Source organism: Emys orbicularis, chromosome 3, assembly GCF_028017835.1.
Source record: "Emys orbicularis isolate rEmyOrb1 chromosome 3, rEmyOrb1.hap1, whole genome shotgun sequence".
In the NCBI taxonomy this organism is placed as follows: domain Eukaryota; kingdom Metazoa; phylum Chordata; order Testudines; family Emydidae; genus Emys; species Emys orbicularis.
The window spans coordinates 216,160,027-216,181,607 of NC_088685.1; the positions used below are offsets into that span (position 1 = coordinate 216,160,027).

The 21,581-nt window shown below is 45.4% G+C and overlaps 1 protein-coding gene across 1 annotated transcript; it reads left to right on the top strand.

Annotated features, from left to right (window-relative positions):
- The first annotated feature begins 607 nt into the window (after nucleotides 1-607).
- Nucleotides 608-16,518, top strand: EIF4A3 (eukaryotic translation initiation factor 4A3). Its single transcript, XM_065400295.1, has 12 exons — nucleotides 608-786; nucleotides 1,372-1,444; nucleotides 4,398-4,464; nucleotides 6,393-6,455; nucleotides 7,550-7,682; nucleotides 10,285-10,365; nucleotides 11,085-11,226; nucleotides 12,622-12,760; nucleotides 14,418-14,533; nucleotides 15,630-15,737; nucleotides 15,819-15,946; nucleotides 16,264-16,518. Exons 1-12 carry the CDS (start codon nucleotides 624-626, stop codon nucleotides 16,278-16,280), a joined length of 1,230 nt encoding a protein of 409 aa, XP_065256367.1. The 5' UTR covers nucleotides 608-623; the 3' UTR covers nucleotides 16,281-16,518.
- Nucleotides 16,519-21,581: the final 5,063 nt, after the last annotated feature.

The window sequence follows — 21,581 nt, forward strand, 5'->3', positions numbered from 1 at the left end:
CCACATGCCTGAGGCAACCGTAGGAGCTCCGAGAGCCTAGTTATGGGCCTGCATGCTGTGAGCGGGGAGTTGCACAGGAATGCACAGGGGCCTGCACTGCACATCTGCAACAGGGAAGCCTTAGCCTCAGAGCAGGGGAAAGAGCCAGCCCCATGGGGTAGACGGGGGGGGGGGGCAGCCCTAGCAGCAGAGTGGGGGAAGGAGCCAGGGCAGCCCTATGGGAGCGAGGGCAGCCTGGGGGGGAGGAGCCAGCCCCATGGGGAAGGTGAGGGGTAGCCCTAGCAGCCCCGGAGGGGAGGAGCCAGCCCCAGGGGGCAGCCTTAGCAGCAGAGTCGGGGAGGCGCTAGCCCCATAGGGGAGAGGAGGGGCAGCCCTAGCAGCAGAGTGGGGGAGGAGCCAGCCCGTGGCGTAAGGGCAGGGCAGCCCCGGAGGGGAGGAGCTAGCCCCAGGGGCGGGGGTGGGAGAAGAGCCAGTTCCGCAGCGAGGCTCATGCTCCCCCTCCCCCACGTGACAGGGGAGCACGTCCCGCGCGCTGACCTCACGCGGCGGCACGCAGCGCAGGCGCAGTGCGGAGCGCGGCGATCGTGTGGCGGCGTGGCCCGAGTCCCGGAGCCGGAGCGGCCATGTCGGGCGCGGCAGGCGCGGCGGGCTCGGCCCGCAAGCGGCTGCTGAAGGAGGAGGACATGACTAAGGTGGAGTTCGAGACCAGCGAGGAGGTGGACGTGACCCCCACCTTCGACACCATGGGGCTGCGCGAGGACCTGCTGCGCGGCATCTACGCCTACGGTGCGGGGCCGGGCCGGGCCGGGGGGCTGAGGGACGGGCCGGGCCGGGCCGGGCGAGGCGCTCCCACGAGGCCCCGCGGCCTGGCCCGCCCTCGCTGGTCTCTGCTGGGGGGGGGCTCTGTGGAGCCGTTTCCCGGCTCTGGCCGCGCTCCCGCTCTGCGCGGAGCCATCGCACAAAATGGGGCCTAGCGCGGAGCGGGTGCGAGGCTCGCAGGCGCCTCTCGGAGCTCGACGCGGAAGTTGCCCCCGTGTAACTTAAACCCGTAAAAGCGGCTGGAGCTAAGCCCGGGCACACTGGGGGGGGGGGGGGGGGGAAGGGGTTTATGGCCGTGCCAGCACGGCAGGGGGTCAGCCTGCTGCGGTCACAGGGGCAAACTAGCCTGATAGGTGTCTACAGAGTTACATCGGTTTAACATCGCCCCTTTAAACAGCCACTTTGTGCATCGCCCACTCTCCTTTGTGCCTTTGAAAATCTCCTCCTGACACTTCGCTCAGTGCTTTGATTTATGAAATATTGACAACACTACTTCGATATGTACATGGGAAGAAATTTTAAAAGGTCTTTCTGTTTAAAACAACATTCTAGGCTTTGAGAAACCATCAGCTATTCAACAGAGAGCGATCAAGCAGATTATTAAAGGAAGAGATGTGATTGCACAGTAAGTGAAATTCTAAACTGAAGGAAGAGAATGGAGACACTTTATTTTTAAAAAAATTGTTAGCAACTTAGCTCATCTTTCCATGGTCCTCTTAGTTTTTTAAAATAGTATTAAACAAACCTTAAACAGTCACGGTTTCAAGAGTGAGATATCACCAACAACTTCTTGTTGGCTGTGATTGCATGAAAGAAAATTCACCATCTACAACCTTAAAAAAAACCAAACCTATACACAAGCAGAGTTCAGAAATAACATTAGTCTAGATGTGATCACAGATGAAATGTTCCCCCTCCCCCCCATAATAGTTCACTGCTTCTAATTTTATTACCATTCTGTTAAAAGGAAAGCAGTGTAGGAGATGCATGTGCTATAGCCTTGTGTACTTGTCCATACATTGACTGCTGACGTTTGTTGAAAAAACACGTGTTGGGGAAAATGAGGGTTAGATTCTGCCAGTGGATCTGCCCTGGTGTACTTGTATCTGCACTAATCCATTTTCAGGATCTAGCCCTTACTTTTTGACTGTGTGGTTTTCTGAAGACAACTTTTTTTTTCAGATATTAATGTGAGTGCATAATAAACTACCTGTACTTTTTTTTTTACACTGTCTTTAGATAGAATAATTTAAGATTATACATTTTCAGTGTGTAATCTACATAATTAACATTTTGCTCATGGTTTATGTCAGGCTGCATTAGGATGGTAACTTGAATTTAATATCAACAGCATAGAACATCTATTTTTATTAATAAAATAAGCCCTTAGTACAGGATATATTGTGCCATATTTATAAAGCTTGACCTCAGGTGTTATTTCCCTCTCCTCCTAGTCTCTCTTTATATAGAAGAGCGGTCTTTAGCTCAGTCTTTGCGAGAGGCTCCTGGATTCAGCATTTTTTTTATTTAAATATTTTAAAAGATTATAGGAAGCTTAGGCCTTAACATTTTATATTAAATTCAGATTTTATTGTAAAGGTTTTTTAAATCTTAATTTAAAAAACAATTAAAAATTTTTTAAATAGATTTTTAAATTTTTATTCACACTGCTGAAACTTGAGTAGTCTAATGGAGAATATATTAATCCACAGATCTGGTAAATGTTTATGCATTCATTTAAGTGTGTATGCAAAAGTTTGCAGGATTGGGTGTAGGTAACATATCTAGCCCTGTCTACCATGGGAAATTGTGTACACTTGTCTACACTGAGGAACTTTGCTAAAACTTCAAACAAGTTTACTGTTTTTAAAATCTGATGCAGTGTTTTTGGTAGATGAAACCTTGGTTTCACCTAATTTGCCAGTGCTAGCCCATATTGACTGTCACGATGCTATCTCATAACCAATCTCGAGACTCAGGTTCTTCCCTACAGTAGGGTCCTGTCAAAGCTATGGAAGTGATCCACAATTGACAATGAGGGTCAGCCAGAGAGCCTATCTAGGCTGTCCCTAACCAGGGTTGACAACAGCTTAGGAGCTCATGCAGAGAAGGTTATGCTATTTGCTACACCTATTACAAAAAGCATGCTACAATTCTTTAATAAGTGTTGTGTGGTTTGACCTCATGTAGACAAGCTCCCAAGCTGTGTTCAGCTGTACTTGAGTGATAGTCTAGCTGGGCCTTCTGGTAGACCCCTATTGTCAGCCATGTCTATCTAGCGGCTTAAAGTTGACACTACAAAAGGAGAAAAAATTGGGCTTGTGCCTGATGTTTGCTGCTTTGTAAGTAGAGAGTATTAAAGGGTTTTACAAAATCTGCTTGTTTTTTCATTTAGAAACTTGGGATTTTTCTGCCCTAAAAGACTTAGCCCTGTCTACACTAGGAAAGTATCTGAAAATCTTCCACTGTTACTCCATGGAAGAACCACTGAAGGCAAGCAAGCAACACTAGGAGCCCTGGGATTGGCTGCCAGTATTTAATAACCACTGTCATAACCCTGTTCAGAGCAGGCTGAATCAATGTGTTAACACAGTGGCAGGTTCTCAGCATTGCTAATGCCAATGGACCTGAACCATTAACCAATGGTGGGAAATTTCTCTGATGTCTCATAACTAGTGCCTGGGATAGCTAAAACTAGGGAAATGGCGATATTGCAAGTGTAGAGGGTGGAAGTGGAGCAGTGTAGAGAGATTTTTAGTCCTGGGTTAACACCTGTTTAACTTCAATGACTAACATTTTGAATACAGGGGTTAGATAAAGATCTAGCACTATACCTTTAGGCTATGTCTATGCTACAGTCTATGTCGGCATAACTTACGTCGCTCAGGGGGGTGAATAAGCCACCCCCTGAGCGACAGTTAAACCGGCATAAGCAGTCGTGTGCCCAGCGCGACATCGGTGAGAGAGCTTTTCCCACCAATATAGCTTCTGCTGTTCATGGAGGTGGATTTATTAGGCAATTCGAGAGGTCTCTCCCGTCGACGTAGAGTCTTCACCAAACACGCTGCAGCGGTACAGCTGCACCGCTGCAGAGCGGTGCATGTAGATATGCCCTCAGTTGAAATGTGAGCTCCCATAAACATGCTCTAAGACTCTCAGGAAAGTCTTCTCGCAAAGCCAGAGAGGCAGATTTGATATTCTTGGAGAGATCTATGGTAAAATACAAGCAGAAAACACCTTTACCAACCCCTCTCCCTGCCCCTTTATGACCTGTTTTGCAAAGAAGCAAAATCATTCCCCAGTCGTCATCATCAGGCTAATAATAGTCCCTTAGTTTAGAGACTGGGGGTTCCAGAGCTGGGGATTTACTAGTGTCAAATGATGGTTTTTAATTATGCAAATGACAACCATGTTAGCTAAAATTGTGTAAGATGCATTGTTGAAAATTAACATTGTCTGTTAATTGTAATGTTGAATATTAAAGGATTAGCAGAAAAATTAGCTTTTGTTTTGGGGAATGTTAAAATTAGTTGTGTGTGTTCTTCAGAAATAGGTTCTTAAATGCTTTCTCTTTCCAGGTCACAATCTGGAACAGGCAAAACAGCAACATTTTGCATCTCTGTTCTACAGTGTTTGGATATTCAGGTAACTTTCAGCACTTAAATATACTACATTTTACAATTTTAAAATGAAACTTTTGAAATAGAAAGATTTAATAATTTGTATGCATTTATTGTTAAGACTACAACTGGGTGAGTGAAGCTTTAAACTGAAATCTTCTAACCATAGGCAATGGAATTTGTCAAATAATTTAATTTCGTCAGATTTTGCCTAAAATCCACTTCTGCAGGAATTTTTAACTCTTGAGCTCTACTTGGCTGTATTCCTATATTGTAATAGGTGTCACTGGAAGACAGACATGGCCATTTTCTTTTCACCTTTCCCATGCAATTAACCCATGAGTTCATTGGGTCCACTCATGGGACTTAAAGAACCTCCATAGGCCACAGTTCTCTAAGGGAAAAATGCAGAAATTTCATCATGATAAAGCTGATTTTTATCAGCCCCGTGCTCCCCAAATGCTCACATCTACGTTCTGTAAATCCTGAAGTAAACTCTCAAGCAGTTGTAAAGAGACCAATAGTCCATTTACAGTCGGGCTTCACTTGAGTCCGATTCTTCCTCTTGCAGCTCCCTGCGGTCTAGTCACTTTAAAATAAATTCACATTTTCCAAATGCGAAACTTAATTCTCAGGGATGTTTCCTTAAAATGTTCAGTGTTCCCAGTGGAAGAGATGTAAATCGTCATCTCTGATTTTTGACTAGTACAATTATACCTGAGAAATTATCTGAGAAATTGTTTCCATCTTTCATGGGAAGCCCACTCACCGCTAGTGGTGCCTCCTCCAGGTTATCTTGGGGATTAGCTCTGCCAGGTGCTGCGCCTCTCCCATTGTCCTCTTGCACCAGGAACCACAGCCTCCTCTCTGCAACTCAGCCCTTCGGCCAGGTCACTATCTTTGTTTCCCCCTTCTGGGGTAGCAAAGTCTCTCTTGACAAATGGGCTCAGGCAGTCTTCCCACTCACTGGCCAGCCAGTGCCACTTCCTCAGCAGCTGGTAAGGGAACCCAGGCTGGCCCTCTCATCAGCAACCAAGTCTATTCATAGAATCATAGAATATCAGGGTTGGAAGAGACCTCAGGAGGTATCTAGTCCAACCCCCTGCTCAAAGCAGGACCAATCCCCAACTAAATCATCCCAGCCAGGGCTTTGTCAAGCCGGGCCTTAAAAACCTCCAAGGAAGGAGATTCCACCACCTCCCTAGATAACGCATTCCAGTGCTTCACCACCCTCCTAGAGAAATAGTGTTTCCTAATATCCAACCTAGACCTCCCCCACTTGCCGCTTCCCCCCCTTGAGCCTTTTCCTACCTTCCTGGCTTTCCCTCTCTGGGTTTGCCAGCCTCCCAACTCCCTCCCTGCAGGGAGCAACTGTGAACTACCCATCGCCAGAGCTTGCAAACACTCCTTCCTCTTCCTAGGGAGTGACTGCAGCCTTTCCCAGCAGTCCTCTCTGTCAGCTTTCTGGCTTATATAGGCCCTGCTGGTTCCTGCACAGGTGAGCTGCTTCTTATTAAGGCTTCTCTCTTAATTCCCCCCAGCTTGCAACCCCAATAGGTTAATTGGCCCCTCTGGCCTGCCTTTCAGGGCAGGTGTGGGGAGGACACACCATCATATTCATGTGCAAGCAAAGAACAAATACATTTATAATTAGTTTTCAGAAAGTAGGACTTAGTGTCTGGTTGTAGCTAGCATAGTGAAAAACAAGCCAGTGGAGTGAAACGTACTGCTGGATGATATTGTTGAATGTGACTTACAGAGGGAGGTATTCTCATGTGCGTGGGTTTGAGCAGGAGCAACTTCCCAGATGAGTTGATTGACCCTTATGCATTTTGTGCTAAAATTTATGCTGAATCCTTCTTGGTGTCTTGTCATTTCCAAGTCCTTCGGGACCCACTGCCCCTGTTATGTTTGGGTGATATTGGACTTGTTCAATTTGTCTGTTTCATTCAGGTCCGTGAAACCCAGGCATTGATCTTAGCACCAACTAGGGAGTTGGCAGTACAGATTCAAAAGGTAAGAGCATTTGAAGCGGCCAAACTTTTGAGCACATTCTTTGTGCCTGTAAACTCTTACCAATGTTTTACGGATGTTGGTAAGTGCCCAGTATTACTAGAACAGTTGGTGAATTTTTAGCATTTTGTGGATTTGCAGTGATTATTTTCCTCCATAGAAAATTAAGTGGTGGTACATATACTTGTTACTGTATCCAATACTGGATTAGGTATAGTAACAAATTGATAATACTACTGGCTTACTGATACTCCACAGGAATAACTCCTGGTTAGCCCAAAAGCACATATTTTGTTGGTTGCTGAGGTACAGTTGGCGCTCGTAATGTTAGAATCTCTGACGGTTCAGTGTTGTTGTTCCTCTTATCATGCTCACGTGTTGCAACAATTAACTTTTTGGCATTGCAGTGAGCCTTCTATAAACACAGCTGTGATGTGTGCAGATCTCTTGGAAGTGTTGTGAAGCTGAATTTATTCATCTTTTCTGTCCAGTCTGGGTGGGAGATTGCGGGCTTAGAAGATGTCCAGTGGAGTGTGTTGAAACCTTTGCCTTGATTCTGTAGCTTTTTATCCTGCATTTTTGGAATGTGGCACCATAGCATTTTCTCTATCTTGGAACTTCAAAAAATCCCACAGTTTGAATCCTGTGACTGAGAAACTCGTACATAGCTACAAATGCCATAATCAGAAAGTGTTGCCTTGTTTATACAGATTGTAATTCCTCTGTTTAAATTTAGCTGCAAATTTTCTGACACTTGTGATTTGACCTACCAACTCGTTCCTGCCCATGGTCCTGAAACTCCCTTATCAGTGCGGGAGGTTTGTCTGTGCTGCTATTTCTGCGTACAAAGTGTCTCCAAAGATGCCTAAAGCCATGACAGCAGTCCTCCCTTTCAAACTCCTGTTTTACAGAGGGAGCGCAGGACTAGCACCACAGTCTGGAGCAGGGGGCAGAAAGGGGTGTGGTTGGAAAAATCTGCCTGTAAATAGTGGGGTGCTGCAAACAGGGAGGGACCTGTCTAGGAATCTCATTGCAAATAGTTTACGTGGCGCTATTGTAAACTATCTAAATGTTTCTTCTGTGCTGACTTGACACAGGGCCTTCTTGCTCTTGGTGACTACATGAATGTGCAGTGTCATGCCTGTATTGGAGGCACAAATGTTGGTGAAGATATCCGGAAATTGGATTACGGACAGCACGTTGTTGCTGGCACACCAGGCCGTGTGTTTGGTAAGGAGGTCACTGGCTAGCTATGCCATATCTGGCTTAATACCCAAGATACACATAATAGTTCAGGATAAATGGTGTGTACTTCATGCTTAAGGGATTGTTCTGCTCCTGCGAATGTGAAGTGGTATGAAGACTCCATTTAAAGGGACACCGTAAACCTAAACACACTAACTTTTTTACCAACTATTAACAGTCACTTCTAAGATCAATCCAGCTGAAAGACTTGGAGAGAGAAATCATTTTGTTGTTTTTTCAGTTTATCATGTATAGTCAATTTCACTTCCCCTGACTAATCGGTTTCCCTTGTTTGTGTGGTATTTGCACAGCAACAAGGAAGAGAATAATTTACTAGGAAAATGTTATTGCACATGCCCAGAAATTGGTATGAGACTCAGGGGAGGTGTAGGAGTTGAAGCTACTCAACTGTTTGTTTTTAATCTAGTCAATTAAAAAACAATCTGAATCTTTTTTGTGGTTTGTAAAAAGTTCTCAGCAATATATTTCCACTCGAAACTAGCTACTAATACTCCTTTCTTGGCTAGCCCAGCGTGCCAATGCAGCTTTGTTTTCTGGTTTCTCTAAAATAACTTCAATTTTTATGGCTCCTGAAAGGTGCCTGGATGACAAAATTGGAGACTCAGTTCCTCTAACAGTGCAGGCATGGCATGGCATGGCGAGCAGCGGTGCTGGCTTCTCACACTGCCCTGCCAATGTACCTCAGTGCTGACTTACACCTCCTGGGCTGAATATCCCTCCTGTTCAGTCCTTGGAGACTTTGAGCCTGGCAACAAGTGTCGGTTCTGGTTGTATTTATACCGTATCGGTATGTTTAGTTTGGAAAAGAGGAGATTAAGGGGGACGTGGTAGTGTACTTGAAAGGCTGCCATAAAAAAGATGAAGAAAAGCTGTTCTCTCTTGCCACAGAGGGCAGGACAAACAGCAATGGGTTCAAACTTCAGCACTGCAGATTTAGATTAAATCTCAGGAAACACTTCCGAACTGTAAGAAGAGTAGGACTGGAACAGATGCCTAGGGAGGTTGTGGAAGCTCCTTCACTGGAGGTTTTCAAAAGGAGGCTGGGTAGCCATCTGTCCTGGATGGTTTAGACACAACAAATCGTGCATCTTGGCAGGGGGTTAGACTAGATGACCCTGGTGGTCCCTTCTAACCCTATGATTCTAACATGGAGCCAGTCTTCATAAACCACAAAATGGGAATTAGTTGGTAACTACTCACTGGGCTGGATTGACCCACATGGTAATGGTGAAAGGCTTCCACATCACAGGACCAGGGACTATTCTGAGCCATCCACTCCTCCGGACCAGAAATAGGCAATCTAGAAACGAAAGCTGGATCCATGTGGTTGGTTTCTTGTGCAGCAGTTTCCAAAGGATGCGCACAGCTCTCTTTCCAGCGGAAGTCTCCCGTAGCCTGCTGTCACCCTGGTGCTGTGCAAATGGGCTGCAACTCACCTGTCCTGTCTTGCTTGCCTCAGAGAGCAAGTTGTGTCCTGGGGCTTGGAATTCTGAATTTTTCACCCAGTCTTTGGTCCCTTAACTGGCATGTGAGGAGCCAACCCCCCGAGTACAATATACTCCTGTTTATTCAAAACCCTGTTATCCAGATTTCCACATTATCCAAATCCCTTCCTTGTCCTTGTACCCAACACACCTGCCTGCATACGACCCCCCCAGTTAGCCACTCTGCCTCCTGCTGGCATGCAGCCCTCCAGTGAAACCCCAGGCCCAACTGCCTATACGCACATCCCCACCCCCACCATCTTGCAGCTCTTCTGCAGAGTTGCTTTTCCCACCTGGTCGATGCCATAGCTCTGGCCCTGGCAGATGCCTCACCGAAGTGCCCCGCTCCCTCATTGGCACAGCCTCCACACTGCTCCTTGGGCAGCGTGCAGGAGCCAGCGCTGGGGTGCACACCAAACCAAGCAACCACCGGAGGAGCCCAGCTGCTAGGGAGTCTGCTGCCCTGCTGTTACCGCGCATGTGTAGCGACAGCAGTGAAGTCTGTACCCTGTCCATCTGTTTAGTCTGCAAGGGAGAGCACTGGGAGGTCTGGGGTGAGAGGCTGTCCTTTCGATTATCTGAACTCCCAACTCTCCAAATAAAATCTACAGAGGGTCCTGTGGCACCTTTAAGACTAACAGAAGTATTGGGAGCATAAGCTTTCGTGGGTAAGAACCTCACTTCTTCAGATGCATCTGAAGAAGTGAGGTTCTTACCCACGAAAGCTTATGCTCCCAATACTTCTGTTAGTCTTAAAGGTGCCACAGGACCCTCTGTTGCTTTTTACAGATTCAGACTAACACGGCTACCCCTCTGATACAAATAAAATCTGTGTCCCTCATGCTATTTGGATAAATGAAAGTATACCGTATGTGATTTCTGGGGCTCACAAAGTGGTGTCAGGGCTGCAAGCACCCTGGCCTTCCCAGGTTGCTAAATGAATATGGGGTCATGATATGGAGAGAATCAATGCCCCAGCGGAATGCATAGATAAGTAGAACTGTCTGATAGTGGCAGTTAGGGAGTGTTGCAAGTATCTGTGTCGCTGGAAACTTTCATGATACTGAACTGGAACCTTGCAGATATGATTCGTCGTCGAAGTTTAAGGACTCGTGCCATCAAAATGTTGGTTTTGGATGAAGCTGATGAGATGCTCAATAAAGGTACGAAATACCCTTTGCACTCCTTCCTCCTCCCTCCGCCTCATGCTCTAGCGTGCACAGCACTGGGAATGCTGTTGCCAAAGGGCATGTAATGTAGCTGGTTAGAACCTAGGGCTGTATTTGCTACACCTAATCTGATACAGGGAGAGATCCCTTAGGGTACGTCTTCACTACCCGCCAGATCGGCGGGTAGTAATCGCTGTATCGGGGATCGATTTATCGCGTCTCGTCTAGATGTGATAAATCGATCCCCGAACGTGCTCCCTGTCGACTCCGGAACTCCACCAGAGCGAGAAGCGGTAGCGCAGTCGACGGGGGAGCCGCGGCCGTCGATCCCACGCCATGAGGACCTGTGGTAATTTGATCTAAGATACTTCAACTTCAGCTACGCTATTCACGTAGTTGAAGTTGCGTATCTTAGATTGATTTCCCCCTCCCCCCCCACTGTAGACCAGCCCTTAGGAAGAACGCACACCCCTGGAACTAGTCCTCAGCAAAGCCTCAAACTCTCTCCATTTTCTGTGGGGTACACTGGTTTTGGAGTGTGAGGGATAAGATAGAGTTGAAGTTGTTTGGGTGACTTTAGCTGTGAATTCACTACTTCCTAATGTTTGTCTTTAAGTGTAACCTTAATTTTGAATTCCAGAGTCAGTGTAAGAAAAGTGTTAAAAGAAAATGCAAACATTAACACTGCTGTGCTATTTGGTTTGCTTTGGCAGGTTTTAAAGAACAGATTTATGATGTGTACAGATACCTGCCCCCAGCTACTCAGGTGGTTCTGATCAGTGCTACCTTGCCTCACGAAATCCTGGAGATGACCAATAAATTCATGACTGACCCAATCCGCATCTTGGTTAAACGGTGAGTGATGTTCCCACGAGAAAAGCAGCTCTCGAGTTCCACCAGAAGTTGGGCTCTCATCAGTCTCTGGAATTAGTCTTCCTCTGTAAGTGATGGCTTTTGAATGTGATTGCTTCAAAATCCTTCGTTGTTGGACTAGAAAGGGATTGGTTAAGGCTGTAAACTTGGTTTAAAGTGCAACGCCCATTCAGATGTTTCTTCTAGTTAGTTGCTGTTTGCCAAGCAGCTTGCAAACCTTCTGTCCTAAAACTTGGGATAGTTTTGTTCATTTTCCAACAGCTGCCCTCTGCAGCAAACATCTCCCCTTCATAGCACTCTGCAGCTTCCCTCCGGCCTGGCTGGCAGCTCCTCCTCTGCTCCCCAAACCCCTTCTGATTCTTCATGGCCTTCTCCCATGCAGTGCCCTCCTCCTAGAGATCCCTTCTTCACCCCTGCCCTGCCACCTCTTGCTCCTATAAAGGTGACCCACAAGATATTTTGATGCCTCTTCTCACATTTTACAATGTGTGAGGTAGGTCTAAAAAAGTGTTGCACCTTGGAAATACCTGGAAAGCTCAATCTGGGCTTCCTGGGTTTTGCTGGAAGACTTTTGAGGGAGTGGGGGGGGTCTGATATGTCTCAGCTTTCACATCATAACCAAAGGGGATAGGGTGTTTGGATCTTTAACAGACCCTCTCTTGTCCCAAATACTCATTCTACATTGGAGTTCTATAGGTGGCAACAAAACCAGAGTTCTAAGCAGGCTAAGTAATGGGTCTTCCCCGTGCTTAGCCATCTCTCCTGTGATGTCACGATCGCATTAGATTTCCAGTCTTTCTGACAGAGCTCCTAATTTCAAAAGCAGCAGCATTGAAACCCTCACCTTTTGGGTCCTCTGTGTGTAGTGCACGCAGGACACAAGCTCAGTTTTGTCATGCGGGTCACCTTTACGTCCATCCTCAATGCACGCTTCCCCGAGGACACTTCTGAATCACTAACGGTACATGAACCATTCCCCAAATCCGCATAACCCTGAGGTTGTGCGCATCACTCCACATAAATCTCCCCTGCATCACTGCTTCCTGTTGATTTAGGCCCCAATCCCACAAATTGGTCAGCACATGCAGACTCATGCAGCCCTCCACTGAGGTTCAGTACATGCACACACCCCTTTCACATGGAACAGCTTGCATTCAGAGCCTTAATGGAGCTTCCAGGCAGGGTCTCCCTCTCTGTCTGCTTTGTAAAGCACCATGTGCATGTAGGACCTTGTATAAATAAAATAGCAGTTCACAGTGTATGTGACAATAGTATGAACTCTGTTCAGTGTGGCTGGCGGGCTGAAATGTATTGGCTTACCGACTGCCCTGAAGTGTCTGTCTATTAAAAGACTCGATGGCTCTTTTCTGTGTGCAGTGATGAATTGACTCTGGAAGGAATCAAACAGTTTTTTGTGGCCGTGGAAAGGGAAGAATGGAAGTTTGATACGCTGTGCGATCTGTACGACACACTCACTATCACGCAGGCTGTCATCTTCTGTAACACCAAGAGGAAGGTATAGCAGCAACAAATAAGTGTTCATGTTTATGTCTATAATGGTAGCTGTGTTGTTCCCCCTGCCTATTAGTATCTAATAATGTGAGACTGAAGACTAGAGGCCAACTGTTAGCCCTGGGAACTGCTAATCTCAGTAGTTTCTCTTGCTTTAAATTGCAGCCTCCTGCTCATGGCGATTGGCTTTTAATAACAAAAGCCTTGAGTGGATATGCCAAAGAAAATTCCACTCAGATGTTAGGATCCCTCTTCTAACAACTTCTTTCAGGTTGTTCCTAGTAGAACTAGGGAGAATCTGCTGAGGGATCTGGAGGATTTTCCACCACTAGCCATTTTTTAAATCAAGACTGGATGTTTTTTAAGATTGGCTCTAGTCCAAACAGGAATTATTGTGGGGATGGTGTGTGGCCTGTGCGATGCAGGTCAGACTAGATGATCACAGTGGTCTCTTCTGGACTTACAATCTCTCACCTCCCACACCTGCTGGCCTTGGTGACACTGATCGAGCCTCCTGGCTCAGGCGTGTTGGGTGGGATGAGCCCTGGCCAGTGAAGCTGCTGAAAAGAGAGGAGGAGCATTGTCCTCCCCACCACCCCTCCCCTCCAACCTGGCCTGGGAAGTGTTGTCAAATTTACCTGCAGCAGCCCAGGGAATTGTAAATCATGTTGCTGTTGAACTGCCTAGCCAGTCTTTTAACTAACCAACATGAACCCTGACTTGATATGGACTAAAGCAGCATGTAATGGGCAGTGGAGCCAATTGGAAGAGAGATTTTGTGCCCTGATTTGAGACTGTTTAGCTAGTAGCTTATAGAACTAGAACCAAACGGTACTGGGTGCCTGTTTGAGACATGCTAATCTGGCACAGGGTTTCTTGTTGGTTAGGTTGAAATTGAGCTAGTCAGTAACCAGTTATGTGCTGTCCTATCACCATCTTGTCCACTAAGAGAAGTGCAATCAAAGGTGGAGTTGCCCTTTTAGAACAATAAAATTGACTAGCAAGTAGAGGTCCAAAGTCCCCTTGGGACTATAGAAACAAAACTGCACCCCAGGAGGAAATTCACTGACTCCCTACCAGGGGTGGGCGAGAGAAGAATACAGCTTTTCCCATCAAACAGGCAAGGCCACTGCTAGGTCTGGATGCCCCTCCCTGACGTCTAGGGACAGCTGGAGTTGTCACTCACGGATGTTTAGGAATAGTGGAGCTTGCTCTTGGAACAGCTCTCTCTCCCTGGATGGTTTTACTGCCCAGGCAAGTATATTGAAGGGGCCCAGCTGTCCCCATATGGAGTTAGTCCTGGCTGTTGCTTATTAGCTAGTAGTGAGTCTTGCAGGTGTTAATTCAAATGCAGTGATCCACTGTTGCTAGGACAGAATCCACTGAACCTTGCATTGGGTCCATGCTCCATAAATAATGGAAATGCTTGATGTTCTGTAGGCAGGATGCTGACTGCTTTTTCCTCCTGAAAGTCTAATCTTCAGAAGCAGCCGTGGAGATGTCTTGTGGCTCCCTCTAACATATGGAGCTTTCATGAATAAGCACAGAAGAGGGTGCTTCGTCAAGCATGACTAGCAAACTGTTGTTTCAGGAACAAACAGCATGATAGTACTAACCCTGGCTACCTCTGTGTGTGTGTGTGTGTGTGTGTGTGTGCGCAGGTAGACTGGCTAACAGAGAAGATGAGAGAAGCCAACTTCACGGTGTCATCAATGCATGGTGATATGCCACAGAAGGAGAGAGAATCCATCATGAAAGAGTTCAGATCGGGGGCAAGGCAAGTGTCTTAATACTCTTCTGTGCGTGGTGTTACAGCATGAGACCAGGATTCCCCAATGTCCTATGGGAGGGTGGCTGAACTATGCCTTCAATATCTATCCCTCTGTATCTCTGCCCTGAAAGCCCCCTTCACCTTTTCATCCTCATTTCTGGTGATTCTAGAATAAGCTATAAGATGAAAATATTAGAGTTCTGAGACTCACTGAGATCACTGGACTGCCCTTCCATAGCACCTCAGGGTGGGGGGACCTCTGCGTAGGCTGGCTGGAGAACCGTGGTGTTAGAAGTAGAATGAGCCCATGGTATTTAGTAAGAGTATCTGGGAGCTGGAGAAAGCTGCAGAGATTGAGCTTCATTTCTCATCATGTGGAAGGAGTTGCCTCTGACTGGGCCATACCAGGCAGCTGCTGTTGAATGTGATACTTTGTACTGGAGGTTTTCAGCTCCCTAAAAGCTCTAGTTTCTTGAGTATTCTGTGGCATTCTCCCTGGAGGAAGCAGATAGCTGGGTCCCCCTGTTGAAGACGCCTCCTGCTGAAGCAGCAGAAGGTGAAGTGACTCATTCCATCGGCTAAATATCAAAATGAGCTTCTCACCAGCTGTCTCGTCCCCAAGGGGATGGCGTGAACAATGTGATTACATTAGAACCCATTTGGTGAAGTAATAGGGGATCGAGGAGTTTATAACATTGAATACCTCCGTTGTTGTATCTCCAGTGTGGAAGTTGCGGCAGGTGCACTGTATGGCTTTGCAGTGCTTTGAAGGACAAGAAATCCATTGGCGGTGCATTGAAGGCATTTAGTATAAAGGGATGTCAACTTATTCTTCGTCAACATCACGTTGGTTATGCAATGTTTATTTTGTCAGGAAAATTATTTGTATAACTGGTTAGTCATAAGATTCGTGTTCATAAAATTGGAGTTTGACTGTAGCTGTTTGAAAATTTTCTTAGCAGCGTTAGGAAACTAGTTAATAAGTGACACTTGGCCTGTCAGTGCACTGCAGGAAGATGGTTGTTAATGTCTCCCTAGCTCATTTCACAACATCCTTCCAGTGGGATTGGAGTGCAATAATTCTGCTCTTCTCTCTTGGCAGCCGTGTGCTTATTTCTACAGATGTTTGGGCCAGGGGCTTGGATGTTCCTCAGGTGTCCCTGATCATTAACTACGACTTGCCCAACAACAGAGAACTGTATATACACAGGTACAGGAATGGCTACTTTTATTAAGTCTGATTCAACTATGACTACCCAGTCAACTAATCCTGGATCCTTTCCTTCAACAGAATTGGTAGATCAGGTCGGTATGGCCGAAAAGGTGTTGCCATCAACTTTGTAAAGAATGATGACATCCGTATCCTGCGTGATATTGAACAGTACTACTCTACCCAGATTGATGAGATGCCCATGAATGGTGAGTGTAGGGTGCATCCAAATATGACTCCTAGCTCAGCTGGGCAGAATGGCAGCTGCCTCCTAACCTAGCCATGTATCACCATGGAAAATATTATTTCAACAGAATCAAATAGGGAAATTTAAAATACTCAGTTTTATTGTACTGAAGTTTTTGGCCATTTGTAAACTCAAATCCTGGTGGATTGAGAGGTGTTTGTATTTCCGTGAAGAGGCTGAAGCAGTTGTGTGCATTAGCTGTAGTACTGCTGTTACTCTGTGCTGCAATTTTTAGCATGTTCAGCAAAGGCTTAACTTATGTTCTCTCTCTTAATTCAGTTGCTGATCTTATTTAAAGAAGCAAGACATGCTGAAGACCAGTAGAAGGGGAGAGCTCCATTTTAGACTTGACTTTACAAGGAGTCCGAGTCTTATGTGGTATTTTTATTTAACCGTGAAATTGGTGAAGTCCCTTAGAGGAACATTGTCATTTTCTTGATATAATCTGCAAATTAGGATGTGTGTAAATAATGTGTTCACTTCCATTCTACCTACTTTTTTCAATTAAAATTTTACCATAAACTCTTCCTCGGATCACTTGAAGTCTAAGATGGGAACTGGCACTAAACTGGGTCCAAAGAGGTGTTTTTACAGTTGGATGCAGTGTTATGAAATGGCAATAGACATCAAATATACTTAAGCCCATCGAAAACATAACACGCAAACCTCCCAGTCATGTTTATTCCAGTTGCAACATTCCTATAAGTTCCTTGCTGGCTTGTGCAAGGAAAGGAAGTCAGCATGAGTCTGAACTCTTCCGCTCTTGGAAAGCGAGTAGTACTAGTTACTAAGATAAGTTCATGGTGGCTGAGTGCACAAGCTGTTTACTTTTGTATCAGACCCAATGTGGGGACTCCCCTGTCTCGGTGAGGTTAGGGGTATCTGAAGTGGCATTTCAGTGCTGGTAGATTGTGGAGTGTTGAACAGCAGCAAATGTAGGAGCAACATGGCTGCTTGGGAGTTAGATTTCTAATGGCATAGGGGGTTGGTGAATATCTTGCTGTCGTGGCCCACTGGCTTCCCTTGCAGGGTTTAGCCTGACCAACCTTATTCATGGGGTTGTTGAAAGCAGCAGGGGTGGAGCATGAGAATGGGAGCTGATCAGCACTTAGTCGGACATTTACAGGCATCTCTGCAAACCTGTAAGTGCCTGATTTATTCTTTGAATATAGTCACAGAAACCCAACCTGGGTAGAGTGAAGGTTGGGTCCATCAGTAACAACAGATAAATGCCAAGACTGTTGGATTACAGTAGCTAGAGGGGGCTCTAGTTCTTTTGCTGCACCGTTCCTCTTTTCATTCAGCTGAAAATAAGTGTCTCTGGTAACTTTCAGGAGCCCCAATCTTCTAACATGGGTGGGGCTGAAACGTGGCCACTCATCCCCAGTCTTGGTAGGAGTTGCAGAATTGGCAGCCCCACCCGTCACAAGATGGCTTGTGCTCACTGAATGAGGCAGGAGTCCCTCATTAAAGATGGACACATTTTAAAAAAAAGCCTCCTTCCCTTGGTGAGGGGAGCAACTGGTGAGCAGGTTAAAATGGAGTCGTGTCCTCTCACTGCACTGGCCAAACCTAACCCCCAGCTGCTCCCAAGGGCTGTAAACCGTTTCCACAGGGGACGGGCACTTCCTATTCAGTGCACTGCACGTGATCACTACCATGAGCTGTACGCTGCAGTGTGAGCAGATCTTATGTTCTAGTGGGTGAAAGACTGAAATCTGGCTTCAGGGTCAGGTTTTGGATTTCAGTTTCAAGTCTTTTAGTCCTCAAAATGTACTGGAAATAAGAGTCAGGCTTCTGTTAACTGTTTGGAGTGAACTACTCTCAGAGCTGGCATCAAATGTACAAAATAAGGTAGTTGGTGACAAGCAGGGAGGTCTTCAGTTGTATCAGGCAAGTAGTGTCAGATATTGGACAGTCACTTCACCTGTCTCTTCCCCATCTGTAAAATGAGTAATACTTACCCCCTACTCCACAGAGGTGCTGTGATGATTAGTGAGTAAACAGCTGGACAGTTTTTTGGAAAATAAAGAGGGGACACTATCCTCAGCTCATTTAGGTTCTTAAAGGGTCCCATCACTGCTATGAGCCTTGCTGGTGTAGCTGAGGCAGAAGGAGGGTCTCTGACTACTGGTTCTACACTGCAGTCTTCCACATCAGCAGTCAGCCCTGGCCTTTGAGAGAAGGTCACCAAGGGTGCTGTTCTAAGCCTTTCAGAAAGGAATCCGTTTCAGTTTAGGAGCTTTACAGCAGGCTGTTTATAGAAGCATGGGAGGGTTTACTCCTTGGCCAGCTCGGTAAACCTAAATCAGCATCTTCTGAGAGAGTCTAAAACTACCAGAAAAATCCCAGGTAGGGATTCCCTTGCTTTGCTCCCAACTTAATAGAACAGAGGAAGAGGCATAACTTGATGCAGACATCAGAGAAACAGGTGCAGTTCAGCACTTGTGATTCTCAGCCAGGATGGGGGTGTCTGGATTCCTATTTAAAGTGTCAGTGACAAACAGGTGCAAACACTCAATCCAAAAGGAATAGCAATAGACTTCAGTCTAGCCTGCTGAAGATGTTTCTTGCTACTCTGTGTTGCTGGCAAGAAGTGTTTTGATAAGTTCAGTAGGAGCCTGGAAGCATGCACAACCCAGCAGAGCAAAGGGCAGCTACTGTCAGTTCCACCACCACTGTTCAGGTTTCAGAACATGTTTAGTGGCAACCAGGCATTCAGAATCTGTTTGCAGCCTAATGTTCACATTCAATACAGTATCTAGAATTAATTGTTCTGCAACTTTCATTAATTAGAACTGAGGATGACTCAACTGTATTAAGGATAAAGAGGTTGTAACAAGAATCCACTCTCTCAGTTGTACCTGCACACATTTATACATCTGTTGAGATTTGACAAGCTTTAGAAGCAGGTGATTTCAGACCTAGAATAGCTTACACCACATGAGAGGCAGGCACACAAGAATGGGATTCACTGAAGCTGAGCATGGAGCTGCATAAGCTAGCCCCTAGGAAATGACAAGGAGGGGTATTTAGGCACTTAACTTTGGTTGTGATCTATAGTCACCACCACCACTGCTAAAGTTAGGTAGCAAAGACAGGTCTTAGGACAGGGGGTAGAGACACCTACCCACAGCAAAGTGGTTAGGAGGTGCACCTGGGATGTGGAAAATCTGATTGAAGTCCCTGCTCCAAATCAGGCAAAGCTAGGATCTGAAAACAGGGCTTCCAGATCCCATGTAATTGTGCTAATCCCTGGCCTGTTGGACAATATGGCCTCAATAGAGCCCTTCATCTCTGTGCAACAGGGTAACACTGCCCAACAGTGCTGTATTGTCCTCACAGCACCCCTGGAGAGAGGGTTAGGTGCTCAGCTACTTAGAAACAGGAGACAAGCTTAAAAATCATTTCTAAAATACACAAGTATTAGAGCCTTTGAGGTCACAGGCCCAAGCTTTACTTCATAGCCAGGAGCACTACAAGATTTAAGCAGCTGAGATTTTGGTGCAATCCTATGACAGCTGGAGCTTTAAAAAAATAAAAATAAATATCAAAAATTGGCAGTGCTAAAGTGGCCACTTCAAGCACCTGCTGGATCCTTGGCTCCATGACATGGGTTGAGAGATGGACAGTTTGGAATTTGAGTTAGAACATCATACAAGGTTTTTCTTGAGTGTTAGAGCAACACTCGTGTTATAGGTCAGCTAAACTGGCTTCAGCAGTAGCTTTCTCCTCTTGTTGCCACAAAAAGGGAGATGAAAGTTGAAGGCCTGTACCTACAGCTGGCACCGTGCTCCACAGTCTTGGATACAAGCAGCCACCTACAAAAGGGCCTCCGGCTGAAGGGAGGGGAAGCTTCAGCGTTAAAACACTTTCTGGTGAAATGCTTATGGTAGCTTATAACAAGCCAGTTGACATGCACAGAATTCCTCTTGAAGAAACCTGGATGAAAGACAAGTATTAGTACAGAGATGAAAAGCAGTTCAGGAATGCTGAAATAAACTGAAGTTTAACTTTGTGGGTTTAAGACGCAAGTTTTCTGAAACAAAGTCGATCATGCAGAAGTCAAACCCTATACTGTAGAAGGCATATCACATCTTCCACTTTAGACCCAGAACTGGGAATGCAAGAAGTGTTGCCTGCAGTCGTTCGACTATTTTAGGATCTCATCAGGCTAACATTTGTGTATAGGTTTTTTTAGCAAGACATCCAAGGAGCAGATGGGTTTGGGACAGTTTTGCTGTAGGTGACATACATCCTTCCACCACAACCTGATGGCCAGCGCTGCTAGCAGTGTTATAAAGGCTGCACCTACAGGGGCTGTGAAGTGAGCTTGACAATCCTTCAGGAAGAAGGGAGTGCTATGATGGAGTAAGTTGGCACCATTGTGAAGGCATTGTAGAATTCTCATTTATCTTTGTTGTAATTTACTAGATTGTCAAACACCAGCCAAAAAAACCCCTTCAAATGTTCTATTTGCTGTACTGCATCCAATCTTGTTAAATTTTAAAGAAACCACATAACTCAATATATATGCCTGTTTTAGTTAGTTCTTTGTAGCTTGAAGGCTCATCTCTTTCACCAACAAAAGTTGGTCCAATAAAAGATTACCTCACACACCTTCTCTCTGAGTTAAAGACTTTCTCCAGACTCAAAACATCTGCTACTCCAGAAAAAAATAGACAAGCTACATTGATGTTCCAATTGTTTCCCATCTGAATTTATTGCCTATTGCATGAAACAATCATGGCAGAATTCCCTTATGCCTAGTGCATCATATTTTTAGACTTAACTTGATTCCTTGACTTGTCTGAAAAAGGACGTTCTAGGAGCTTTAACCAATCAATTTCACACTTTTGCTACAAGGTAAGTAATGATGAATGCAAAACGATCCATTGCACAACTGATCATTTTCAGGTGAAACTGAAATAGTTAAGATGCTATTTAGTTACCCTTCTTTAGGCTTATTTTATATATTTTAGAACATTTTAGTTCATATCCGTTTCATACATATGGAATTGAAGGTCACAATCCATAACAAAACAAAGTTTCTGAAAAATACAATCAATGAAGTTTGGAAACTGACATGCAACTCAACAAGTGAAGTAGCATGCTTTGAGGTCTACACCTCTACCCCGATATAACGCTGTCCTCGGGAGCCAAAAAATCTTACCGCGTTATATCGAACTTGCTTTGATCCACCGGAGTGCGCAGCCCCGCGCGCCCCCCCCCCGGAGTGCTGCTTTACTGCGTTATATCCGAATTCGTGTTATATCGGGTCACGTTATATCGGGGTAGAGGTGTATTAATTAGGATGAGATCTTATACCACCACAATTTATTTATTTATTTACAAGACTTGCTAGACAGTGTTCTCTTTCAAAGAGAGACATGCCAGCATGAAAGGGGAGCAATATACTTTCAAGTTCATCTTCATTAAAAGCTGGAGCACATTTGTGCAATTCTTGTTTTATCGTTTCAGATTCAATAGCTGACATGATTTATCTAGTGGAATACAGACACACCAACATTTCTTAAAGAAGAAAGAAGAGTTTCATTTCATATATACACAACTTATTTTAATCATGTACTGAAAAT